Source organism: Chlamydotis macqueenii, chromosome 1, assembly GCF_036417535.1.
Source record: "Chlamydotis macqueenii isolate bChlMac1 chromosome 1, bChlMac1.mat, whole genome shotgun sequence".
NCBI classification, from domain to species: Eukaryota; Metazoa; Chordata; class Aves; order Otidiformes; family Otididae; genus Chlamydotis; species Chlamydotis macqueenii.
The window spans coordinates 34,318,070-34,345,639 of NC_141556.1; the positions used below are offsets into that span (position 1 = coordinate 34,318,070).

Sequence of the window (27,570 nt, forward strand, 5' to 3'; positions counted from 1 at the left end):
CAATTACAGTTGAGGTTCACAGGAATATCTCAGTGGTCAATGCTAAAACTCAGCTTTTGGGTAAACTCAAGTAAAAGAATTATAGATTTTTTTGGCCATCATACCTCAGGTTCTCTTTGCACATTACATGTTCTGATGTGGTGTATCCTTAGAAAACAGTGATTTAGGCATCTTAATAAAAAAAAAGTCCTTAAAAATTTAGTATCTTCAATTCAACATTCAGTTTATTTTCTAAAATAAAAAACATGCACATTTGTAATATACACAATTTGATTCTTACCAAAGACATGTTTATAAATATCTTTTTTCTTTTAATAAAGATTTCTATCTACAGTCCCAAACCTGAATGCCAGTCTGCCATATTGTTTAGGCAAACACATTCCACTGCAGACAATGTAGAACTGTATTGTTTCAGGTGCTGGAAAGCAAATGTACCTGCAGAACTAGGTAATTATCTCTTCAGGCACTGCTATTTGACCAAGTTTAAGAGTTTCATTACTTATGCAAAAGCAACAAAATTCCAGTCTTTATAAGCTTCTTCAGCTGATTTCCATGTGAAACAAGTGTGGAAACAGGAATTTACACACAGGTAATCTCACAAGGAGAAAATGCCATATTTCTTCTCCAATTCTTCAACAGAAGTATCTTTCAGTCCCATGTGGTTCACATGATTGAACAATGCCTGTGTAACTGCAAAAGAAAATACCAACATAAACTGTTATTTTTGTGATTCACACTCCTAAGGTAGATTAGTCCAACTCTTTCCTCAGTGAGAGTAAGGGTTGGATTACACAGCTGAAATATGAGTAAGTTTTTAGAACTACTGAGAGGATGAAAAAAAGCAGCAAAGGGAAGCTTTCACTTTGTTTTAATGCCAACGACCTGCCGAACAAGATTTCCCTAAAAGGTACATAGCCCTGACAACATAAACAGACAGCTTTTATTTTGTTCACTATCGTGGTACTACACCATTAAATGCAGAAGATAAAAACTAATGGCAGATGGCTGATAAAGCTTACATCAGGTTACAGGTGTGAATGCAATTCCTAAGTGAAATTTACTTGCACTTTAAGTCAAACAAGCAATTTTATTTTAAAGAGATTCACATATCAAAATTTTGAAAGTATAATGGTTATTAGTGAAACTCAGCTGTAGACAGTAAATTTGACATTATTTGGCCTCAGATAAATGTTTTGTTTGTAAGTGTCTCACTGTAACATCTTCTGTCTGGTATGGCAAACAAAGAAAATGTCAGAGACAAAACCCACTTTTATAAACCATGAACTCAAGTCAATGCCAACCTGAATTACAAACTAATGTAAGTGATGCCTCAAGAGCAGGACAGAGATGAACAGGCTGAGTGGTTAGAGACGTTTGCATTCTTTTTGCCAACAGTAAAGTCAGAATTGCCAAGAAATGGTTGTAAATTGTGGAAAATGTGTAATTTGGATAACTTGCATGTCAGATAACATTTCACACAAATTCATAAATTTGTAACATTACCAGCTACAAACTGAAATGCTAGTGAAGCTCACCTGACCAGACAAAAATGCAGTGGTATTACTGATAAAAATAAAAGGAATTAACTGTCATTTTCAAGTCTTAACAATTAATAAGGAATCAAAAGACTAAGAAAAATTACATTACATTCACATTAACTTCCAAAACAATCAAAAAGATAGACAACTAAATAACCTTAATGGATTATTATATGGAATAATGAACAAGAATAACACTAAATTTTACATATTTCTTGCTAGATTCTACAGTATCACAAAGGAAGTTTAAAAAGATGCTACTGAATTACTTACTTTTTTTCTCTGAGCTTGACATAAACATTACTGCCATATCAAATCTTTTTAATTCAGATAGCCTCTGGAGGATTTCAAGGATGAGTGATGGCTCCTCTTTCCTGAAGAAGATTATTAGAAATATAAAAATAACTACTATTGATTAAAAAGATTCCATCGTAGCTGCAAGCAATATCAAGGACTTCAGGAACAAGAAATAAAAGGACCAATGGAACTCATCTCTGCCTCTCTCATATTCCCTGCCTTTCTCATCTTTCCTGTTCATTCTTCCACCAACAGAGCAAAAAGTCAACATCCAGTAATCTTTATGCAAGTAGCCTTCTGATACAGAGCAGGAGTGAAGAAATGTAACAATCTAGACCAATGCAAACTGACTGCTGTTCATGTATGGAATAGCTGTTGTATGATTCAATGCTTACACCTTGCCATAACTTCACCATTTGTATACATATCAGGGTGTGTGAAGGGAAGCAGCACCTGTGGTCATAGGAAGCTCAGCAAAAAACACCACATTACAGTTGCTGTAATTTTCATCTATACAGAAAATTTCTAGAATGTGTTCATTTTACACTCATCTGGTCAATAGTAAACAGGCAGTGTCTTTGCTACAAATACTAACAACAAATAGTATTTTTCTTTCATAATTTCTTTCTGTCTCCCTCCAGAAGACAAGTCTTTTACCTTACTGCAAACAATTTCAACTTTCTAGCCTTTATATGTCAGACCACCAAATGGAGGACCATATCTCTTAAGATACCACATGACACATATTTACTTTTAAAGAAACCAAGGGAACAGCTAACATTAATTCAGGTTTGCTTTTCTCCATTAAAAAAAACACCCTAAAAACATTCTGAGTGTGTGATCTCAGGCAGAGTAATTCAGAGAAGCAACGCACTGCCTCTGACAGGCAAAATAAACTTTAAAACTGAAATGGTAGCACGGATAGAAATTTCAAAAATAACTGTCAGGTCCTGTTTTATCAGAACTTCTAGCTCTAATACACATTTACTACAGACTACTGTAAAATGCTAGCAGGTAATTAAAAATAAAAGTCAGAATGCATCAAAGTATTACACAAAAAGGAAATCCTCTATTTTTCACCTTTAGAAAGCTAATATAGAAATCTATTATCCTGCAATTACATGTAATAATAGAATATACACAGTAATATGAAAAAAAATATTTCACACAGTCTAATATCCAGTTTCTGATGCTATTTAGCAGAACTGAATTCAGCAACATAGACTAAAAGCTATTTATCTCTTTTTTTATCCGATTTTTCAAGATATGTTTAATTTCCTAAGAAGGAATTGAATCATTCCAATTACTACATCACGCTCACGTAATGCTGCATGCTGGAAATAATTTTATAAGCCCAAGGGTGGGGTTAGGGAGAAAACAAAAACAAAAAAAACACCCCATACAAAAACCAGAATAGCAATAAGCAATGTAAATCAAAGGAGTTAAACTTACTCAATGTAGAAATCATGTAGAATTTTCAGTATCTGGTTAAACAAGTCTGGATCTAAGGATTTCTGGAACAGTTTTGGATAAAGCGAAGGCTCTATTTGCTTTGGAATAATTAAAAAAAAAAGAAGTTATTTTTAGGCAAAAATATACAGTTGAGTCATGAGAATTAGAAATGAGTTTTTAGGGTGTCCAACAATGCTGAAGTGTATGAAAGAGAAAAAAAAAAAAGAAAAAAAATAAAAACAAATCACTTGCACTATTTGACACTAAACATTAATTTTGGGTTTGTTTGTTTTCTGTGATGATGATTGCTAACTTTTTTTAAAAGGATTCTAAGCAATGTTTTTTTGCAAAATATATACGAGCAGAAGTACACATTAAGTAGGCTGATGTGTTTCAAGCATTTCTTCAGTTTAAAGACACAAGAATGCTGCTATGCCTAATCACCGTGGAAACATTCATTTGAAAAATTCAAATTTAACATGGTTACTTGTGTATTCAAGTGTTTACAGAATCAGAGTCTACTTTTGAAAGAAGAGACAGATTATACAGAGACTGTACTCAAAATTATGCAAGAGAAAAGTCAGGTACAAGAGAAGAAATACTCAAATGTGGATCAAACAATTCAGTACTACATGAAGGCAATTAAAGCACACTGTTAAGACACTCTAAACATAGCTACCCCTTCCACGTAAGTTTGTGCTGTTTCTTCACTGTCAGTTGAAGCAACTGTCCAAGCACTGTCAATCATTGCTATGTTTCATACCTTCAGGTACAAGTACATATTTTCTGGGCAGTCTTTCAACTTCCTGAAGTCAGACTCAAGCTGGAAAGAATTTGCAGGAATGGCAGGGACTGGAGAAGCAGATCTAAATGACCTTTTGATTTCTTTTTCTCTCCATTTGTTCTCAGAGAAAGATGGATGCAACACTGATGAAATTCCTTTCACACTAGCAGGAAGCCTGCATAGAGATTTTGAAACACATAATCAAGAAAACATTTAAGAAAATCCTACATTAAGACCTAGCTTGCAATCTTATAATCCCTTAAAAATCTAAAATACTGTCTTTTTTTTTTTTTTTTTTAAATAATGTATTTTAGTATCTAAAAAAAACCCTTCAAATTATGGAAGCTTTATACTTGATTCACCTTTTGTAAAAAACCTCACATCTGCAAATACTTAGAAATATACTCAGGCTTTCTCTACTTTGTTTCTGGAAAGGACTGCATTTTATGGTATAGATTTCTACCATACACAGCCGCAAAAAAAAGTATTACATTTTCTGCAATTTCACGATGCAAAACAATAACCATGTCAAATGAACAAACCGTTTTCAATGCTGATTACAGTGGAGCTATTTTTTATTTTATAATTTGTCAGTTAAGTCCATTTATTTTTCAGAAGTTATAAAATGGCTAAGAAATATACTTTTTTCTTCAACACTTCACAGTAATTCCCTCTGACTGAGCTCAAAAAGGTGGGTGCAGCGTGGTGTTTCTCATAGAAATTCTTCAGTCAGAATTTCATAGAAACTATTTACTATTAACACAACGAGATTATGACAATGCATACAGAGCTTTCCCCTAAGAAGACAACAAGTAGAGTTCCAACACTTAACAGGGATAATGTTAGGATAGCAGCTTCTATACTTCAGCACAATTCCAGACAGCCAGACTTGAGTTTGCCTAGCTAACACAGTGGAACCTGGGAACTCTGAGCAAGCTTGAAGTCATTGGCTGCCTGCTCTGCTCAGCAGAGGAAAGAGTGGTGACACTCTCATCTGCTCCTTTTCTCTCACACAGCTGGTGTGCAAAGAATCATAGAATGGTTTGAGTTGGAAGGGATCGTCTAGTTCCAACCCCCCCCGCCACAGGCAGGGACACCTTTCACTAGACCAGGTTGCTCAAAGCCTCATCCAGCCTGGCCTGGAATGTTTGACCTCCACTCAGAATCTACTCTAAACTGTTACAAATAAAAATCACAGCTAGGGAAGATGAAGTGCATAAGGAAGACAGTGTGGTATATAGGAAAATATTATGGAATTCTTTATATTTGAAATGTAAGAACAAGATTACTTTTCCATCTGACACTAAATAGATCATACTTGTCTCAACCACTACACGATCAAAGAGGTAGACGTGGAAGAACTGCAGTTTCTTTCAATATTTTCTTTTTAATTCAAATTATCTAAATTATGTTTGATACCTGATACCTCATCACATGTAGAAATCTGAAAATGAAGATTACATTTCAATTACATTTACCTTTTAAAAAAAGGATCAGCATTTTTATACTTACTGTAATGGTGATGTATCAGTGATTTCTTCTATTTTTAAGTGCTTTGCTTTCGGAATGTCCATTGCATTCAGCTGATCATCTTGATCTAGATTCTCTGTTGTTTCAACACTCACTGGATTCCTCCAGTTATTGACTAAAGAAGCAGTGCTTGGCAAATCACTGTTTGGTGTGTCATCATTAATTTCTTCAATAGCTATTCTTCGCAAAGGCTTCTAAACAGAACACATACCTCATGTCATGTGTGTAGCCTCAACATCAGGGTATATACACGCCCCAGATAAACAGTTGTGTTTAATATCAATCTCACGATAACCAGTTTCATCTATGATACTACACACGGAAGATACTTTCAATACAAATAAATGGCAAAAAAGGAAACTTCATGACATGCTACAAGAAGCCTTATATGATCATTTTATTGCTTCACCCTCATAAACTAGTGTATCCTTACATAAGAGAATCTCAGAAATCTCTATTCTATTTTTCCAGTAATAATAATAAAAAAAAATTTACTTTTTTCCTCTAATAAGGTTGAATGGGCAAGGACTACCATATATTTTAACCAATGAGCTGATCAAGCTTTGTAATTTAGCTAAACAAGTTAAGTATCCAGCAACATAGGCTCAGAGGCTGCTTGATGGATATGAAACTGGTTTTAAAATAGAGGGGGGTAGACTTAGATTGAAAATTAGGAAAAAATTTTTTACAATGCGAGTTGTAGAACACTGGAACAGGTTGCCCAGAAAGGTGGTGGAGGCCCCATCCCTGGAAACATTCAAGGCCAGGCTGGATGAGGCTCTGAGCAACCTGATCTAGTCAGGGATGTCCCTGCTCCTTGCAGGGGGGTTGGACTAGATGACCTTTGAAGGTCCCTTCCAACCCTAACCATTCTATGATTCTATGAAACAAAATTAAACTATTTTCCCCATCATTATAGAAAGCAACTTACAAAAAACAACTTACTGTTGATTTCAGGTGTAATGGATTATCAATCAGTTTCACTATATTTTTTATTTCTGTTTCTTTTATCAATACTGCAGGATATTCTTGATGAGTTCCCTGTTCTTTCTCAGCTAATTCCTGAAAAAAATGGTAAGTTGTCCAAAAGATCAAAAGTTTGAGGAATAATTATAAAATATGTTAGAAATTACATAATAAAGAATGAAAACATTCTGTTATTATAGGCTTTGGGGAAAAAAAAAAAGAAGAAAATCACAAGTTACATACATTCCTTATTTTAGTGAGTTCATTTATTGCTTGTTTATTTCCAGGTTCCAACTTCAGAACAGCTTCAAAATCTGGGTGAAAAACAACATACAAAAACTGAAGATATTCCAAATTACAAAGTACTCCTGGCAAATTTCAAAATCTTCTGTTTTCCTTTCACAGCTCCAAAATAATTGAAGGCAGATAAGTCATCATAATGCTTATATCATGATCTAGTTTTAAACACATTTTTCAAACTATTTCTTACTAATCATAAGCAATACAAAACTGTCTTCTGATCATGTGGACAGCAACACAGAAGGTTTTATGAATATTAAATGAAACAATAAAACACCACCATTCTTAACTTTTGCACTAATAACCTGAATCAGTCAGCAATTGATTTAATTGTTATTAGAAGATTTTAAAAAATCAGGATGTCCTTATACTCGTCTCTTACCTATCAACTTAGGCTAATTCAAAGTCATACCTTGCATAGCTTCTTTTAGCTTTCCAAGAGCAACTCTGGCAGCTCCTCTTCTGGCAAAGGCTTTAGAATAGGATGCATCTAAGAGCAGAGCTCGTGTACAGTCATTTTCTGCCTCTTCATATCTCAGCAAAAGAGTAGTAAAAAATTAATAATCAGTTTCAAAAGAGGCAGTTTCAACTGAAAAGACAGAGCTACCCAAAATAATTAAAATACAAAGACAGATCTTAACTATCTCTATATATAAAACTACACGCCATTGAGCTAATAAGTAAAATAAAAGGAAAAATAAAAAATACGATTTCTCAGTAACTTGAAATTTCAGACAAATCTTTTGGTATCTCATGTCACACTGCTGACTCTCTTGTTATCACCACAAAGAAATTCACTTCCTCTGTGAAAATCTGTGCTGCAGACTGTCAGACCAGAGTCCGCTTAAAACATTAAATAGCCTTAAAATGAAAGTCAGCATCACAGCTTTGTATGTCTGAAAACCATAAATAACATTACAAAAAAAAAAAAAAAACCAAGAAAAGCAAGCATATAGAAGAAATTTCTCTACATCTGAATTTCTCTGATTTGACTGTAACTATTTCAGAAGGAGCAGTCAGTATATCCTTGCATTTAAGTCATTTGCTTCACTGTAAGATCAAAATTCCTCATCTCAGTTATATTTAGTTTAGTATTAGACCATGATTCCATTATACGCATATTAAAGCATTTTCATTCATTCCTCTTCTCCTCCTTCAATTTATCACTAAATTTAGGGAAACAGGGCTTGGTTGTTTTTTTTTTTTTTTTTTTTTTTTTGCAGTTCTTATCAGTTCTAGAGGTTTGTAAGAATACAAACAAAGCTTCTGTTGCTTTTTATATTTGGATCCTCTTTGAAATGTAAAGACCCAGGATACACTGATTTATCATATAGAATTGATTTTCCTGCTTGGTCATTCAATTAAAGTATCACTTCCTCTGATTCTCTGAGAAAATTATTTGCATTATGATGTCCTCTACGGCTTCAGTATTAAATTACAAGTGTTGTGTCAGAAATACTACCTGTGCAACCTATTTTATAATCTCATAATTTGAGATCAATATATTGTCTCTACAGACACCCAGCCACTTCATATCAGAATGGATGGTCATCGTAATGCTCAGCTCTCTGCTCCTCATGCTACCAGTTTAAAAGGTTTAAACTACCATACTGTCAGGAAGTAAAAAAAAAAAAAAAATACAGACTTCAAAAATGGTCACATGGAATTTCTCTCATTTCCTAGAAAGCACGTATTCCCTACTGTTACTGGATTATTTGAGAAAGCTTAATTAAAAATAAACTAACTACATCTTTATGTCTCCATTAGCAGACTTGAGAACAGAAGATGACAATTTCCAGAACAAGCTGTTATCCATTCCCTCTGAAGTCAGAAGTTATAATCCACTTCTTTTTACAATGCAACACTTCAGAGCTGACTGGATTTTATAGTAAAAAAAAAAAAAAAAAGAAAAGACACAAAGCTTTGGGCAGGTCCTTCAAGAAAGGTGAATATCTAGAATTTTACACACATGAAAGAATGAAAATCAAACTTCATAAACTATAATTTCATACTAATGCTACCTTATTCTCTCAGAACTTCTTTCCTACGAACTGCATTGTAAGATCACACATACTGAGTTGTTTTTCTCTCCCTTACTGTTTCCAATACAATTTATTCTACACTGAATTCTAAAGAGAATTAAAAAGTAACAGTAACTGAAGTTGAGCGAGAATCCACCAGATCATTCTCCTGTCTAGTTCACAACAAAGAAAGAAACAGTACAGCACATGCAATCCTACTTACTTTTCAATCTTTAGATAGGCCATTGCTCTGTTAGCCGGCAGAAGCGCATTGGTGCCATCTGCTGCTATACCACGGGTATAACACTCTATTGCAGCCTCGTACTTCCCTTCTTTGAAATAACCATTACCCTGTAATATTTAGGTTAGAAAACAAGAGTGTTGAGAAAGATCTAGCGCAATGAGTTTTTCTTATCCTTTTTAGTAGACAGGGTCACAATATCAAGAAGATGGATCACAAAGAACAACCACATCAGAGTAGACATTTATGGCAAATTTCTTCGTATCTAAGCTTGGAAACAGACCACAAAAAAGTAACAGAAGTCACCGTCCTTCTTCCCTCCCTAAAGAGCTCAGAATCAGAAACAATTAAGGTCGTATCAAGGACATTGTATTTACGAAGGTCAAGACAGTATCAAGCTTAATTTACACATTTGCATAGCTAATAGCACAACACAACACTTTGCTGGTTCTCTACTGCTCCACCCAAACCTTTGACTTACCAGATCTTTTTCTGTAATAGCCTTCTGCTTGAGCTGCTGGTCTTCAATGCGCTTCTTCTCTTCGTCTGTTAATTCTGGTCTGACTGCATCTTCAAACTCTTTCTGTTCTGAATTTTCTTTCAATGACAGAGCCTGCAAAGATGTATTTTTTTTTTCCTCAATAAGTATTTCCTCCACTTACACATTTTTAGAACATAAATTACAATAAATTCCAAACTTTCAAGATGCAAAAGCCTGCCAAGTATTTTAACAGAAGTGCTTGTGTTGTAGGCTGAATGCAAATTGAAAAGATCATTCCAAACTGTTCTTGAAAATGTATTTCTATGAGGGACTGCGAGTCAGAATATTACTTTGTAAATAAAAAGTACGTAATTTTTGAAGCACAATGTAAAATGACCCATGGAACCCGTCTATATATATTCCAATTCACAAGTCATTTATCTCGTCCACTACTGGAGACTTTAGGTCCTCATTCTGAAAATAAACTTTTCAAGCACTTTCAGAACTACAGTTGATGAGGCATAAGCATATTCAAACAGTAATGACAGGTGAGCTTATATTTACTAAGGTCGTCACAATCAATATTCTCCCCTCATCATGAAAGGGATCAGACTTGCAGTAGAGTACTATGTTCTCCTAGGCTTAAATACCCTTCTGGTTTGGCAGACTGCAACATTCAGCAGGCCTACAAGCAGTCTAGCAGCTCAGCTTTAGGGCCAAGAGAACAGGCAGGTTCTCTCATATGTAGTGCTACCTTGTATCAAAATACTAAACATGACTGAAAAAAAAACATTAACACAGGAGGTAGAAAAAATATCTGAGGAGAGATTTGGGAAAAAAAAAAAAAACAACCAAAAAACCACAGATGTTGGTGCACACACCCAGTCTTAAGTCTGCTACTGATGTTTGCATACACGTTAGTTAATCCAGAAAAACTCAATTACAGATTTTGACGTCAGTGAACTTCAAATGCCAGAAGCAGCACATGAGATTTTGTTGAATTCAGTTTTTGTTATACTTGTTATATAAATATAAGTCGATACATATATAAACTGAACAGGGTGTATTAATCTACGCTAGGGCCTGTTAATCTTTTTACCTGATCAATCTTCTTCAGTTCATTTTTTGCTTCAAAGTTGTCTGCATCCAGCTCTAAAACTTTTTCATAATCTATCAGGAGATCAGAAAACAATGGTTCAGGTAGGAACTACAGTCCAGTAACGAAAGTATAAAACAAGAGCATTATTTTGAAATAATCTTTTTTTTGCAGCTACCTGAAAAGCCCGAGATACTACAAAGAACACATTATTCTAAGACATTTAAAGCTGAATTATTCTAGAACTTCTAATACCTACAGTAACCATTTAGACTTGTTGCTTGAACTTTGCCTTGCTAGAAGAATATGTGACATGGCATTCCATTTCTTTGTTAATAGGAAGTTAAAATTAAATTCCTACACCAAACAAGCAAATCACACAAGCTTTAATCAAGCAGATAGATGAATAGTTTGCTTCTATTTTAAGGAAAGAATTTTAAAAAGACCCACCTTCTTTAGCACCTTGAAGATTTTTTAAAGCAACGCGAGCAGCCCCTCTTCTGGCATAAGCCTTTGTGTAATTTTTATCTAAAGCAAGTGCTAAATTGCAGTCAGATTCTGCAACAGCAAACCTATCAAAAATACAAACAAGTTAGTTTGGACACATCTAGGTAACAAAACCCAAAACTTCAGCAAGTTATCTTTCTCTGAAGGTTTATGGCTTCTCTCTAAAGTGGAAATTTTACACACTTCAGAAGGGGCACAGAACAAGTATTTAATTTTTTAATTTAATTTAATCTCTCAATTCAGAACACATTTAAAAAGGAAAGGAAAACAGTGGTCAATAATTTCTACTGCAACAGAAAGAATAACCAACTCTCCTATACCCTTTCTTCTCCCTAAACAAATTAAAGCCTTAGAAACAGAGCTCACTGAATCTGAAAGGCAAATTAGATACTGAACTTTCTCTCTTACTTTTTTTGAAGTCTTCTGTAACACAGAAGACAGTGAACTTCCAGCACGAAAGCAGAGGGGAAAAAAAAAAAAAAAGAAAAGAAAAAAAAAAGAAAAAAAAAAAAAAAAGAGAGAGGGAGACTACCAGATTTCTTATCCTGGCAATTCCTATTTTACTCTGCAACTGCAAAGTAGGTTTCAAAAGCAGTCTTACACAGACGGTATTACAGCATGATAAATAATATAATCAAGACTTAAAATCAGAAAAAAAAAAAATCTGAAGCACTGAAGGTAGCATTCGAAAGAAGAAAATACTAAGGATTTAACAATACAAGTCTTACTTTTTCATTCTATAAAAAGCTGAAGCTCTGTTTGTGGGCAATACTGGATTGTACGGATCAGAATGCATCCCTCTAGTGTAGCATTTTATAGCTTCATCAAAGTTCCCTTGTTTAAAGTAATTATTACCCTGTGAATAGAAGAAGTTTTATTAGCAAATTACTGTACATTGACAGACACATTACTAATTTTTGGTGAAAAAAATCAAAGCTTGTATTTTAAAATGCTCAAACTTTTTTGTTTAACACTTCCCTCAACATACTGCTTTACTGTAAAATACTTCTTTTAACTAATATATTCTAAGTATCCTATATTAAACATTTCTCGTTATTTATGCAATAAGAGGGTTTTATTGTATACTGATTTTCAATATCTGCAAGCCATTTCCAGAAACCTAAAACAAGCACATACATAGCTCCTTAAACTGCCATACAGAATTACTGAAGTTTTGGTTTTTTTTTTTTTCAGTTTTTAGTAACTAGATTTGACATCTTTGCTTTTCACAGTAAATATTCTAATTTCTGCCTCCTTTGGGACACAACTTTTATCTCGTGTGCCCTCAACTACTTCACTGCAGCCAAGATGATAATGGTCAGACATCTTAATTTCTCAGTGTAGACTGCAGATTATACACCAGGGAATTTCTATAGCAGTGGGAAAAGAAGACAGACGTTACCCATGCAGACAATAAAAAAAAAAAAAACCAAACCCCTAAAACTCTACTGAAGAAAAGTATGGACTGACAGATGGTGTTAGGTGACTGTAAACAAAGAAGTTTCTCAAAACTATAGAAGGTACCATACAACTAGCTTAGCCTATCTCACACAGCAATGAAGCGTGAGGTTGGTCTTGCTGTATTCTACTTGCAAAATAAAGTAAAAATGAAGTGGTACCAACTTCTCATTATCAAGGCAGGGAAGGCACACAAGTTCACCCATCATTCCCAGATGTAGTGGCCTTGCAAAGGAACTAATTTTAACTTCTTGGTGATTTAGTCTGGGGCATTCAGACCTTGTGTTCACGTAAACACCAGTTTGATCCACATAGCAATTCTATACAGCATTCCAACTTCTCAAACTAATAAACTATCAATACCATTAATCATCACAAGTACACATTAACCAAAGTCTTACAAGCTTTGCTGCAGCTGGTGATGAGAAGAAACAGAAATGCATTGAGAATTTTGTGTGTTGGAATAACATGCAGGAAAACAGACATAAAAAATTCCAAAAAGGCAATTCTTCCACCAGAAGTGTAGTCTGAGCGGACAATCTTTTAAAAGAAATTACAAATGCTCCTATGTCTAACTTGCCACTTTGCAAATCATAGAATCATTTCGGTTGGAAAAAACCTTTATGATTATTGAGTCCAACCGTAAGCCTAGCACTGCCAAGTCCACCACTGAACCACATCCCTAAGGACCACGTCAACATGTCTTTTAAATACCTCCAGGGATGGTGACTCAACCACTTCCCTGGGCCAGCCTGTTAAAACACTTGATAATCCTTTCAGTGAATAAATTTTTCCTAATAGCCAATCTAAATTTCCCCTGGCACAACTTGAGTCTGTTTCCTCTCATCCCACGACTTGTTACTTGGTAGAAGAAATCAACACCCACCTCACTACAAACTCCTTTCAGATAGTTGTAGAGTGCAATAAGGTCTCCCGTCAGCCTCCTTTTTTCCAGACTAAACAACCCCAGTTCAGCCCAGTTCTCGTAAGACTTGTGCTCTAGACCCTTCACCAGCTTTGTTGCTTTTCTTTGGATGTGCTCTAGCCCCTCAATGTCTCTCTTGTAGCAAGTTGCCCAAAACTGAACACAGCATGTGAGGTGCAGCCTCACCAGTGCCAATTCCCTAGTCCTACTGGCCACACTATTTCTGACACAAATTAGGATGCTGTTGGCTGCCTTGGCCACCTGGGCACACTGCTGGCCATTCAGCCAGCCATCAATCAATATCCTCAGGTCCTTTTCCATCACGCAGCTTTCCAGTCACTCTTCCCCAAGCCTGCAGCATTGCATGGGGTTGTTGTGACCCAAGTGCAGGACCTGGCACTTGGCTTTGTTGAACGTCACACAACTGGCCTTAGCCAGCCGATCCAGCCTGTTCAGATCCCTCTGTAGAGCCTTCCTACTCTCAAGCAAATCAACACTCCTGCTCAACTTGGTGTTGCCTGCAAGCAAGGTAAACTCAATGCCCTCATCCAGACCACTGATAAAGATATTAAACAGAACTGGCCCCAGTACTGAGGATAACAAACAGTTACAACGCTCTAACCTTTTCCTTCTCTGCAAGAGCTTTTTCTGTATCTATACGGATTCCATCTTCCTCAGAGTCTGATTCTGGAGATACAGAATCATGTGTACTATCTTCTTTATCAAGTTCTTCAAGTATTTTATCCTGAAATCAGATAAAAATAAATAATCTTCATTATAATTTAACAACACAAAACAGATCAAGCAAGACTTTAGGAGAACTAGTAGTGTGTTTTTAAAAAATGTCTACTGCTTAAGTCCTCTTTACTGAGTATTCCATACTTCAGAAGTAAGAGATCTATACTCTAATACTGCTAGCTGTGCTCAGTCATCTCTTCTCCTAGAATTATGACCTTTTAACACTTTTTGGGAGAAAGATATTTTCTATGTTCATACAGCACCCAGCACAGATACTGACTTGTGGACTGAACTCTCAGCACTACAAGAAAATCTTATTTAAGACAGAATCAACTAGGCACAAGGAGAAGTTAAAAAGCAAATATTCTGACTCACCACATCAAGTTTTCCCCATGCTTCATAATCGTAAGACTTGATCTTGTTTTTCTTATTTTCTTCTGTGGTTATCTTTGAAGGGACTTTACTTTTGCTTTTCTTCTTTTTCTTAAAAGCCTTGTTTCGAATTGGTGGCAAATTCTAATTAAAATAAGTAATTTATAATAAAACATATGCGTGAAACTCACTTGTATTGAAGAATCTGTAGTACCTATATCTAGATATAGCATCTGTAGCTACTGGTTTGTTTTATTTTAGAAATCCATCCAGTAAGCTGCTCTCAGGAACTCTACAAAACTGGTAAGTACAGCAAGTATAAATCTTTCAATACACAGTAGTAGCAAATATTGCATATATGACACAAAGTTAAGTTTTAGAAGACAACACTTTGCCGAGTATCACTGAAGAACATCATCAATACATTAAAAGTCAGCAATAAGTAAGTAATACTGATACTGCAAAGACAAATATTCTCCTAGATCTACCTGGAACTAATTAAAAATTTACTGGTCCCTGCTTCACTGGTTCACTGCTTCAGGTGAGAAACAAGTCAGCATTAGCTCTTATCTTCTATTCAGATATTTTAAGTCAACATGTAATTTTGCTGAAGCAAAAAGTAAATATTATAAACACTATCACATTATGAATAGTTGAGTTACTACTGATACTGGACTTGGGATTTTACCTCTTCTGGGACACCACTCTGTTTCCTTAGCTCTGAATCCACTTCTTTAATATCTTTTTCCCAGGTCTCCAATTCTCTCATAAAATCCTGGAGCTCTTCAGCATTTTGCTTCATTTGCAGCTGTAGTTCTAAGGCTTTATTTGGTGTACTCATTGTAAACTGCCAAATTTGAAGGAAAAACACTTTCTAACAAGAACTTGAAAGTATGTACTGAAAGAAGGTAGCTACTTCAACACTAAGAAATCTGACTTACACGCAAGACAGCCTTCCCAATAGCATAGTAGGAACATGAAATATCAAGAGACTAAGAAGAAACACAATTTAAATGTCTTTGAAAAAATTACAGGAAGCCATGTTATTTAGATAAAACAAAGTATATCAGAACAAACAGCAAGTCATGCTTTCCTATCTAAGTGTAAGGTAAAGGGTCCAACAAGCCAATGAAAATCCTGAAAGTAATAACAAGGTGATCTTACTTTAAAGTGATTTCTGTAGTGTTTTCCAGATGACAGAATGAATAAAAATTTAACACATTAATGTTTAAGCTTTAGCTAAAAAAAAAAAAAAAAAAAAAAAAAACCACCAACCAAAAAAAACCCACATGCTGCCTTCTATCTGAACAGGAACAAGACATCTGAACCCCACAAAGCACTTTCAACTCCTACAAGCAGGCTGAAATACGCACACATTTTTAGCACAGGAACGAGTAAACGCATGAGGTGTTTTATTATGAAGTCTAGTGAATTAGAAGTCCAAAATATTATTTTAATGTACTCTTTGTACCTATCTGTAGCCCTCCAAGTCCCTAGAATACTATTTAATAATTTTTAATACATAATAGTCTTCATAAATTTTGTTGTCTTAATTTTAGTGTCTTAAGTGAAAGACATTTTATTGTCACAGAAATACCAAATCACAAGTAAAAAGTAACCTTAAAAAAAAAATCTTGGTTACAAATATAGGAATTTTTTTCTGAATTGTAGAGTCCATAGCACAAAAAGCTGAAGGGGTGAAGCAAATATATTTTGAAAACAATCACAACTAAGTAATTAATAATGAATTAAATATAAACTTAGACAAAGGATGCTAGGAATGGTTGATAACAATAACCTCTTGATTTAAAGGTTATAGTTACAGTTCAGGGTCAGTTACAATCCTCACATCAGGATAAATGAGCTATTTACACAGACAGCACATACACAAATTTTAAGGGAGAAAAAGGCCTAGATTTTGTATTTCTTTATTTTTAACATCCAGGAAGACAATAAACTAATAGCACAGAAACATAAAAATTTATGGGCCAAACAAAGTTAATGATTTCTGCAATACAATGTGCTGTCCATAATTATGGACAAGAGTCTAATAAAATATGGAAAAACACACTGCATGATTACCAGTGAACTAATGCTACCACAACAGAAGTGTTTTTTCATCCTCAGGAGTAGGCAGCTGAGTGGATGCCCTGATGCACCAGTTGTGCTTCTCCCTGGTTACCTCCTATACAGAGGTAGTAACATACTTACCCTTAGCAACATATTTTCCCTAAAATCTTTTAAATATTTGGTCTATTTGAAAGTAATTGGAAAGAAATTTTAGTTGAAGCAAAAAAAAAAAAAAAAAAAAAAAAGGGTATTTTTAATCATACTTCCAATTCAAGGGCTCCTTACACTTTTTTCCACCCCTACGGAACTGCCTCTGCAATTTCATGACATCTGGGCACGGGCACAGCAAATATTCCACACAGCCCAGTACACGCTGGCCAATGGCAGCTAGGACAGGATGCTTCAAAAGATGCAAGAAACTACTTTGTGATCTCTTGAACTTTTCTTTTTGTTATCTGATTAAAATAACATTCTTGTACGTGCAAAAATCTAATCTTAAATCTAGTTGTCTGCTTTCCACCGTTCTAAAGCACCTTACTTTAGTAGAAGCATGCAGTGTAAGCCTGCTCCTGTTTGGGTAGCACAGCTTGCTGCGTACAGCTCAGCAAGGGCGCTAACCCCCGCGCGGAGAGCGGACGCCTTTGCCGCGCAGCTCTAACACCCAGCTTTATCCCAGGCCTAACGCCAGGGCCTTGCTTCCCCTCAACCAGCACCCGCGGGCTGCCTCGCCCCAGCGACCACACGGGGGCGCAGCCGCGTTACCCCGCGGGCCTGGCCGGCGGCCCCGCCGCACCGCACGCCCGCCCGCCCCGGTAACGAGCCCCGCGCTCACGCCGAAGAGGCCCCGGAGGCAGAGCCAGCCCGTTAAAGTTTCGACACCCGTCTCTCCGGTACAAACGGGTCCCTTCGGGGCGGGCTTCCCCTCGCCGTCCCAGGCCGCCTGTGAGCCACGGGGAAGCCGCCGCGGGCTGAACCCCACCCCCCCCGTTCCGCCGCGGTCTCACCTGTACCGCGTCCCTCCTCTTTCTGCCGCCGCCGTCGCCGGACGCCCTCCTCGCGCGCCCGAGTCTCCTCCCAGAATGCAGCGCGGCCCCGAAACCGGACGGGAGACAGGACCCGCGCCCCGGCGGCCCCGCGGCGCCAGGGGGACCGGTAACGGCAGGAGTAGACCGCGCAGGCGTCGGCGCCGCAGCAGGGCCTCGTCTCACGGCCCGCGGCCCCCAGCGCCGCCTGGCCGCGCCCCCTCGAGCCTCACGTGGCAGGGAGCTGGCCCGGCGATTGGCTCTGCCGTGCCTCTTGCCCTTTGCCCCGCCGCCGGGGACGGTGGCCGGCAGGAGCGGGGAGGAGGGGCTGGGGTCGGCCATGGAGCAAGGGGAGGCTGCCTCGCCGCCGGCGGCCGAGGAGAAGGCGGGGGAGGAGGAAGATGACCTCGGCTACCGGCTCTTCCCGGACCGGAACAAGAAGCCGCAGAGCTTTCTGGTCCGCAGCCTCTTCACTTTCCACAACAGGTGCCAGCTGATGCTGAGGATGACCCTGGAGACGAGTAAGCGCTTCCCCGGCCCCCAGCGGGCCCGGGCCTGGCCCTGGTGCGGCGGAGGGAGCCCCGGGTGGACCAGGGGATGTCCGCGTCCGCCGCTGGACCGGCCTGCCGCGGCTTGTGGTGCTGACCTTGGCCCGCGGGGTCTCGGGGCCGGGGGGGGGTTGCTCTCTGTCCGGTGCCGCTGACCCCCCCCCACCCCCGGAGCGGCGAAACGGGGCCCGAGCAGGTGGTGGGATGGGGCTGCTGCTTGATGAACGCGCTGATTTTTGTTAAAACAAAAGAAAACGCAATTTTGAAAGCGGCTGTGTGCTTTTTTTTTTTTTCTTTCCCTATCAGAAGGTCCTTTTCTACTTTATTTTGAAAATTTGAGAGGATTTATTGATTTCTGGTTATTTTGTGTCCTTTTCAGTATGTAATCCTGTCTGCCAATGTTACTGAAAACAATAGTTGCTATAGGCTGCTCTGTTTACGTCTGCTACTAATAAAATAATATCAGAAGTGACTTGATTGCTGAATAGCTTTGTACATATCATGATTCTGTATCACTTTATGTAGCCTGAGCTGTAATAGATACCAGTTGCATTGCATTAGAGTTAAGTACTGTAAAGTATGAACTCAAATGTGTAGTGCTTTTCCTTTTTTTTTTCCTTGACTGTCTTTATATTTTGATTATAGAGGACTTTCAAAACTTTTCTTTAAATAAATTGATTGCAGCAATGTTTTTCTAGATCCGTATGCTCAACTTCTTCTTGAGGCTATGAAGCAATCTGGTTGGTATGTAAACTAATCTTGTTTTGGGTAGTAACATCATCATTATATGGAGTTACTGGTCTTTTTCAAATTCTTCCTAATAACTTTGTTTGTTTGGGCCTTTCAGCACTGTCTTCAATGACCGGCACTTTTCTTGTGAAAACTGTGATGGCTGTGTCAGTGGAGGTTTTGATTCTGCCACATCTCAGGTAGGCACTGGACATTGTCCTCTTTCAGAGGACTACAATATTTTTTTAGTGTTTTTGTACTAGGATTAAATCTACTAATGCTGATATCTGAGTTAATAATGAAAACAAGGTAAATGAAAGATGTTCCATGATATTGGAACTACTACACTGCAGAATGATGAGGCTGTTCATGTTGAAAAACACTGGTTGGAAGAGTCTAAATACTGTAGGTGATGTGTGCTTGGTCTCTGAGAAGTAGGGGAGATGTTGAAACCTGATGAAAAGACTACCTATATCTTATCTTCCACAGATTGTTCTGTGTCAGAACAACATTCGCCAGCAATCCCATATGAACCGGGTGGTCACACATGAATTGATTCATGCTTTTGATCACTGCCGAGCACATGTTGACTGGTTTAAAAATGTCAAACACTTAGCATGTTCAGAGGTAAGTTAAAATGCTTCAGATGTTGTCGTTATATTAATTACTGCTGGTTATTAGGGATGCTTCATGTTTTAAATAGGCATGCTGTTACACAGACTTCATTTGGTTTAATTTTGTTAATACATTTTGTCCCTTCTGTCAGGTCAACCTAAACAGTTTCATTCAGAAAACAAATATTTAATTTTCATAAATATTCATAAATTGGAGTCATATTAAGTAGAATGTAATCACTGTGAGTGTAACCATAACAAGAAGTCGTTATTAAGAAATGAGAGTAGTTAGAGATGAAAACACATTCACACATTAATCAAATGCTTATAGGGTTGTTTTTCTCCCCTGGAAATCTTGGTATGTTGGGTAGTTATCACAGCAGTATGGTAACATTTTTGTTTATACTTTTTTGGTTAAAAAAAAAACCTTGTCTTTTCCTATAACACACATTTTCTGATTAGTTGTGGTGTTGCTAATAGCACACTTCAGTTATGACTCCATGTCCATTTCAGAGGACATAGGAATTTGCTGTTTGAAAGGCCTTTAAAATTGGTCCATTAAGAGGTGAAATGAAACTGAGCACGGGCTAGAAAGGATTCCTCTTGTGAACATGGCTCCTTTTAATCAATTTCCAATGTAATCCATACCATTTAACTACAGAAAAACTTACCCTTGTGATTAATATTATGGAAGTACATTATTGTAACTGTGAATTAGGTAGCTTTTTAATTCTTTAAAAAAAAACATATGAAAAGATTATAGTGGCTTTCTTTGGGGTATTTTTTTTTTTTTTTGGTGGTGGGTGAGTGGGTGGATTGGTTGCTTTGTTTGTTTTTCATAAGAACATATTTGATTATAGACTTAAGATCTGCACAGGTTTCACCTATAAACTGTATGTGAGAGAACCAGAGTGAGTTTGGTACAGAACAAATCGGATTTCAAGATTAATTTTAATTAATTAATTTAATTCCTATTTGCTGTGGAAGAGAGCCACAGTCATGTATTACCTATCTTTTTATAGATAAAACTCAATGAAGTAACCTTATGTGGTCTCAGTAAAGCCATTCTGTGTAACTGGGTGGGGGGTTGACCTTGGCTGGCTGCCAGGCACCCAGCAAGCCATTCTCTGACTCCTCCCCCTCAGTAGAACGTGGGAGAAAAATAAGATTAAAAAGCTCGTGGATCAAGATAAGGACGTGAAGGTCATTCACCAGTTGTCATCACGGGCGAAATACATTCAACTTGAGGAAGGTTAATTTATTGACAATTAATGACAGAGTAGGATAGTGAGAAATAAAACTAAAAATACCTTCCCCCTCACATCTCCTTCTTCCCAGACTCAACTTCACTCCTTCATTCCTAAGTCTTCTATCTCCTCCCAAGCAGCACAGTGGAATGGGGCATGGGAGCTGCAGTCAGTTCTTAGTACTTTATCTCTGCTGCTCCCTTCCTCTTCACACTGTTGCCCTACTCCAGTGTGAAGTCCCTCCCACAGGATACAGTCTTTCATGAACTGCTTCAGTGTGGGTCTTTCCCATGGACTGCTATTCAGTACCTGCTCCAGCTTGGGTCCTTTGCATAGTGTAGAGTCTTTCAGAAATTGACTGCTCCAGTGTGGATCCCCCACAGGCCGTAGTTATTACCAGAAGATGTGCTCCTGTGTGGGCTCTCTGGGCTGCAGCTTCTTTCAGGGCATGTCCATTTGCTCTGACATGGAGTGTTCTTTGGAGTGCAGTACAGTTATCTGCTTCGCTGTGTTCCTTCACAACTCAGGGAGACAACCCGTGTCACCGTGGTCTTCACAGGTGGCAGGGGAATCTCTGCCCGTATGGCTGGAGCACTTCCTCTCCTTCCTTCTTTGATCTTGGTGTCTGTGGGGCTGTTTCTCACATGTTTTTCTCATTCTTCTCTCACAGCTGCCATGTACTTTTTTTTTTCCTTTCTTAAATATTTTAATCACAGAAGTAGCATCAGCATCGCTGATGGGCTCAGCTTTGACTAATGTCGGGTCCCTTTTAGAGCCAGATGAAACTGGCTGTGTCCAGCATGGGGGCAGCCCCTTGTCTCCTCTCACAGAAGCCGTCCTGGCAGGCCCCGTGCTGCCAACGTCCTGCCATGTAAACCCAATACAGTAATTCAGAATTATTAACTATCATCTACTTTTTTCTTTTTTTTTTGTCTAAAGATTTACGTAGTGCCGAATAAAGCATGTAAGCATGAAACATAAAATTAGCGAACATATATAAAAGAAGATTGTGACTGTTCTTGCTCTTGCTGAAATTATTTGTTTGCTTCAGATCTTCTGATACTTTTTTTATTATACAGTACTTTCAATTTTTATTGTCAGCTTTTTAATGGTTACACTTAATACTTTCCATGCATTTATTCTTACTCTGGTACTTAATTATAGGAAGTCCAATTTTAGTTATATTTCCTAACTGAGGGGGTTGAGTGTGGAACAGTTGGCAGACAAAAGAAATTACAAGGCAAAAGACAAGACAGTTAATGAGCTAAAATGAACATAGTCATTTAAATTCTGCTTTCCCTAAAGCAAATGGGCTACTACTCTTCTGGATATTGCAGCTGTAGTCTTTGAAATGTATCTGCCTTTCTTCCTGACTCTTCTACCAGCTTCTAATACAGTTTGGGGAGAATATTACTTTCCATGTTCTTTTAGCAGTTCATGTATATATATACACACACACACACAAACAAATGGCCTCTTCTGCTCATTCATTTAAGTTTTGGGAACGTGTGAGACTTCGTCCCTGGAGAAACTTACAGGTTCTATAGTAATACTTTGCAGTTCATTGAGTCTGAAAGAGTGGATATAAAGGGTAATACGCTCACTGAGGCTGAGAAGGTGGATATAAAGGGTAATATGTACTTAATAAGTAGTAGTGGCCCTAGAATATTCTCTACCAGGAATCACCAGAAAGATACTGAAGAAAAAACTGTTACAGCTTTTTTGACTCCATATTTCCATGTTTTTCTCTGATCGTGTGACTCTTTTTTTTCTCAATAGATTCGAGCTGCTAATCTCAGTGGAGACTGTACACTGATGAATGAAATAGCCAGGTTTAAATTTGGATTAAAAGGACACCATCAGGTAAAGACTGTAGATGTTGAAGTCTACTGGTTTGTTATGAGCCATCTTTACTTACTTGGTCTCAGCCTTCTACACTTTCATAGCTGAAAACATCAGAGAAAGAAGTAGATGCCATGGACTTGCTGCTTTCTCTTCGATAACCTTTTATGATTCACGATAAATCTTTTTTCCACCTTGTTATTTTTGTTGGAGTGAAGCTCCTGAATACTTAGTCATATTGTAGAGCATTACCACTGACAATGGATGGTAAATAAAAACCAAGCAAAGACTAGAGTTTGCAGGAAATGTAATGGGAATACCTTACCCACTATAAGTGGGTAAGACTCTAAAAAGTTTTTGAAAACTGGAGGAAGGAGAAGGACAAGCGTTCTAAATAACCACGTGTATTTAGGTCTTACAGGAATGTATTTTTTTTTAGTAGTAATGAAGCCTATGGGTTGAGTCCTACATAGTTGCTGATGTTAGAGTAGCAGTTAACCTGTAGCTGGGGATGTTTTGCATTTTTTTTTTTTTTAATTTTATTTTTTTTTAAAATCTTTTAGTAGAGAAACTGTGTAAGCAAAAACTTCCATGAAGAGAGATATCAAAATGAAGGCCAGTAGAGGAGTCATTCTTTATAAAGGAATATGTTTTATAGCCTTTCAATTGGAAAAATACTAACTGGTATTTATGTCTGTTTTTTTTCTAACATATTTTCTCTTGAGTTTAAGTCAAGTTGTACAAATACTTGATACAATTTGGCATTTGTTGTAGGTATTTTAATCCCTGTTCTAAGGAATATCTTTTACTTATCTGATGGTTTATCTGGACATGGAAAACTAAAATACATAGTTAACACAGATGGGACAAGAATGTACTTTAGTGCTTATTACAGGCATTGTTTGACTCTTCTGTGATACAAAATTATTGCATATGTAATAGGAGTTAATACTTGACAAAGTATTAGAAAATTACTTGTACTAATAATGACAGATTTTTCTTTATCTAATTCCCATTTCAGACTTGTGTACGAGACAGAGCAATTCGCTCCATTCTGGCTGTTAGGAAAGTGAGCAAAGAAACAGCAGAAAAAGCTGTGGATGAAGTTTTTGATGCCTGCTTCAATGATCTGGAACCTTTTGGAAGAATCCCGCACAGTAAAACAGATGCAAAACGTGCTTATAGAGACTTTCAGAACAGAGATCGCTATAATGCTAATTTGTAAAGGAAAAAACTGTGAAAAAATGTTAATATCTGATTGTTTTGTAACATTTGGAGTTACAGACTACGCGCACACTGCTGATGAAAAGGGCAGTTCTATCAAATGTATTAATTAATTTTGTAAATTTTTTCCAGGAGACAACTTCCATGGAAGTAAACAAAGTAAATGAACAAGACTAAAACCCGTCTTTCCTCATCTGTTACTCCAGCAAGATAATTTAGTACACTAAATGACTTGTCAAATAATGATCTGCGCATTTCAATGCACATTTAATTCTGTTCAGTCTGACTAGGACTTGGTTTCTGAAAGTTTTGTTGATACTGAATAAATCTTTTCATAAAATCTTTACATTTCCACCATCTTTGATACCCAATCATAAACTTGATGATCTTCACTCCATTTTTAAAGATAGGCACCTGAACTGCAGCTCTTGGATCTAAATTTAATAACTATGGCTAAACCCAAAACTTAATAAACTGACACATTTGGTTTTGAGCACTTTTGAAATTCTTGGAATTCTAGCTCATCTAATGTTAACTTTACAGGTACATAAAACCCTTTGACTTTTTAGGAATTTGACTCACAGTTCTGCTTACCAGATCAAATCTACAAGCTGGAAACCATTGGTGAGAGTCTGTCCACAAGGCTGAGCTTTGCTCAAAACATTGTTGTAGCTTATGGTCTCCTTCCTATGCTTGTGAGGTGGGTAAGTTCACCTGAGGAAAGCAAGAAGCTGCTGGCTTCATCCTAAGTCTGAGAGAAGCAATCTCATTCCTCCATTATTTTCAAATACAAGGTGTTGTAATCACTGTCATGGATGCAAGAGAACCATTTCCTTCTCTTTCTTGAAATTAAAGGTGCAATTCAACAACAGGAATGGTTCAGTAATGTAATGGAGATGTGGCTCCCAAGTTAAAGATTTATAGGCATAGCTGCTCTAACAGTTACTGGATCCAGACTCAAGTTGGAAATTCAGTTCCACAAAAGATGAAATGGTGGTGTTATTGTTACTGTTTCATATGCTGTGCAAAACATTTTAGACAGACTTTCAACTTCATAGGATGTCAAGGTCCAAGTACTGATGGTGGTGTCAGTTTTCCTGTGTGAAGTTGTTTACAACTGCAGAAGCATGGAATTGCTGAGGTTGAAAGGGACCTCTGGAGATGCTACTGTTTCAATCGCACTGCACAGAAGAGAGTCTACTAAAGCATGTTGCTGAAGAGCATGTATAGTTGGGTTTTGAGCGTCTCCAAGGATGGAAACTCTACAGCCTCTCACAATAACCTGTTCCAGTGTTTGAGCGCCCTTGCAGATTTGTTTGGGTTTTTTTCTCCTCAAGTGTAAATGGAGTTTCCTGTATTTCACTTTGTGTCAATTTCCTCTTGTCCTTTCCTTGGGCACTGAGAAGACTCTGGCTCAGTCTTCTCTGCTTCCACACTTGCCCCATCAGGTGTTTATGTACATTGATAAAATCTTCCTGAACTTCTCCAGGCAGAAGAGTCCCAGCTGTCAGCCTGTCCTGGTAGGTCAGATGTTCTGATCCATTTATGATCTTCATGGCAGTTTACTGGACTCAATCAGTTATACCCATGTCTCTTGTACAGGGGAACCCAAAACTGGACCCAGCACTCTGGATGTCTCACCAGTGCTGAGCAGAGTGGAAAATCACCTCCCTCAACCTGCTGGCAGCACTTCCTAATAGAGCTCAGGAGGCTATTGGCCTTGTTTGATGCAAGGCTGTGTTGCTTGCATACAAATTGGTGTCTCCCAGCACTGCCAGGGCCTTTTCTGCTAAGCTTCTTCCCAGCTAGCTGATCAGTCCATACTGTATGCTGGTACCTGTGGTTATTCCTCCCCAGGTGCAGGAGTTGGCATATCCTTTGGAACTGGATGAGGTTCCTCTCTGTCATGTCAAGGTCTCTTTGAATGGCAGAGCAAACCGCTGGTGTATCAACTGCTCCCCCCAGTGTTGTATAGTCCAAAAACTTGCAGAAGTTGCACTACTATCTTACAGGTTGTTAATGGAGAGATTAAACAGCATTGGTCCTAACACCAATACCCAGGGCACATCACTAATGTCTGGCCTTAATGTACGTAAGCACCAGACATCGTTCAGGGATCAGCATGAATTTGGGAACATCTCAGCTAGATAGTTTGCATACTTGCATTGTGGAGATTTTAAATGTTTGAAAATATCATGTGAATTTTCTCTTCGCTTACCTTAAATGTCAGAAAACCATTCCAGGCACGTTTAATTTATTGCTGTAGATATAATGATAGGTCAAGTACCTGGAACTTGAGTCTTAAGCACAAGAATCTGCAAACTATGTTTTGTTCACGTTGAATTCAGTCAGGCAAAAAACTGCTCTGTTCTGCTACTTATTCAGTTAAAACTCTCTGAAAATAGCAGTAGAATGCTACCTGCTACCTGGGCGGGCTTAGGCAGCATGTAAGGTCACCATGCCAATTCACAGTTTGAATGCAGAGCTCAAGCTTCATCACTTGGAAGAACAGCTGCGTGTGTACAGGCACTTTATTTGTTCTCTGCTATTGTAAAACGCAAAAGCAGTCCTGGGAGACCTGAACATCTGAGTCCTGCAGCCCAGGTTCCCAAGAGAATGTCGCCATCACAGGGACATTTTGTGGTTCTGCTTTTGCTTTCTTGGCACTGTGCATTTTGCTTTCTTCAGTTCTCTCTCCCAACAAAGTTTGGAGAGAAGGCAGGAAAAATCGGATGGGAGTGGAAGTGATGACTCTGTAACAACACTGGGAGAGGGAATGTAAGTCATGGTACATAAGGCTGAACAGTTATAAAATTGTCATGGTTAATTTAAACAGGAAATTAGAAGATGGTATATAAGCATCTGAAGAATAAAGGTATTCTAAATAAGACAGAAGACAAGAAGGATGTGTTGTTTATACTGAGGATGAAAAGTTTAGGGAAAAGGCTAATCCCAGAATGAGAAGTGTTAAGTCCTTTAGTATTCCAAAAACGATGAACTGAAACTAGATTGTTGTATGTTCACATTTATTTAAATTTTATTTCTGTTTTAGTAATCCTGTATTTCAGGATTTATCCTGGTCATTGGCAAAATTTGGCCTTTCATACTCTCCATCCACTAAGATGTGTAACATTGATCACTGCCCTCTCCTGCAGCACTGGGGAGGCTGCAGTAATGGGCTGAGTAAGATTACGTTAGGATGAGCTGATGGATTTGAGATCTTAAACCCTTATAGTACCACCTTGGTATATTTTACTCGCACTCAAGGTTAAACTAATCACCAAATTTGGGATCAGAAAGGAAATTTTCCTTGATTAATTTGATAGGGGTGACTGATATTTCTTTTTCCTTCCTCTGTAGAACGGAGACTGAAGCAATGCTCTGAACGCTTGAAGAGAAGGTATTCTAGTTACTGTAGCTGTCCTACTGGAGGAATGAGAAACTGGGTAGGGAAGCAGTTAGATTAAAGGGCTAGCTGAAGTTTGCAGCAGTCACCCATGACATTGAGTGCAGGAAGATGTTCACATACAACAATATGTAGCATGAGTGGAATATAGCACTGCTGCTA

General features: G+C 37.8%; 2 protein-coding genes across 3 annotated transcripts; one reads left to right on the forward strand and one right to left on the reverse strand.

Annotated features, from left to right (window-relative positions):
- Positions 1-206: 206 nt before the first annotated feature.
- RPAP3 (RNA polymerase II associated protein 3) lies at positions 207-17,994 on the reverse strand. Its single transcript, XM_086748481.1, has 17 exons — positions 17,781-17,994; positions 15,395-15,553; positions 14,710-14,850; positions 14,219-14,341; positions 11,942-12,069; positions 11,157-11,278; positions 10,710-10,780; positions 9,611-9,742; positions 9,112-9,239; positions 7,280-7,401; positions 6,811-6,881; positions 6,547-6,663; positions 5,584-5,795; positions 4,051-4,246; positions 3,288-3,385; positions 1,812-1,912; positions 207-690 (listed from the first exon to the last, which is right to left on the reverse strand). Exons 2-17 carry the CDS (start codon positions 15,545-15,547, stop codon positions 596-598), a joined length of 2,010 nt encoding a protein of 669 aa, XP_086604607.1. The 5' UTR covers positions 15,548-15,553; positions 17,781-17,994; the 3' UTR covers positions 207-595.
- A 101-nt stretch (positions 17,995-18,095) lies between these two features.
- On the forward strand, positions 18,096-24,348 carry ATP23 (ATP23 metallopeptidase and ATP synthase assembly factor homolog). Of its 2 annotated transcripts, none has more exons than XM_086748492.1 (6): positions 18,096-18,319; positions 19,045-19,090; positions 19,194-19,275; positions 19,565-19,702; positions 22,716-22,799; positions 23,800-24,348. In XM_086748492.1, exons 1-6 carry the CDS (start codon positions 18,139-18,141, stop codon positions 24,001-24,003), a joined length of 735 nt encoding a protein of 244 aa, XP_086604618.1. In that variant the 5' UTR covers positions 18,096-18,138; the 3' UTR covers positions 24,004-24,348. The 2 variants fall into 2 exon arrangements, with proteins under 2 accessions (XP_086604618.1, XP_086604628.1); XM_086748502.1 differs by having other exon boundaries at positions 18,200-18,318; positions 19,015-19,090.
- Positions 24,349-27,570: the final 3,222 nt, after the last annotated feature.

Coding starts and splice junctions, on each gene's coding strand:
- RPAP3 (XM_086748481.1), bottom strand. CDS start 15,547: ATGAGTACACCAAATAAAGCCTTAGAACTACAGCTGCAAATGAAGCAA. Junction 14,342..14,709: donor CATGGGGAAAACTTGATGTG/GTGAGTCAGAAT, acceptor ATCTGATTTCAG/GATAAAATACTTGAAGAACT. Junction 9,743..10,709: donor AACTGAAGAAGATTGATCAG/GTAAAAAGATTA, acceptor ACATCTTTGCAG/GCTCTGTCATTGAAAGAAAA.
- ATP23 (XM_086748492.1), top strand. CDS start 18,139: ATGGAGCAAGGGGAGGCTGCCTCGCCGCCGGCGGCCGAGGAGAAGGCG. Junction 19,276..19,564: donor TTGATTCTGCCACATCTCAG/GTAGGCACTGGA, acceptor TATCTTCCACAG/ATTGTTCTGTGTCAGAACAA. Junction 19,703..22,715: donor AACACTTAGCATGTTCAGAG/GTAAGTTAAAAT, acceptor TTTTCTCAATAG/ATTCGAGCTGCTAATCTCAG.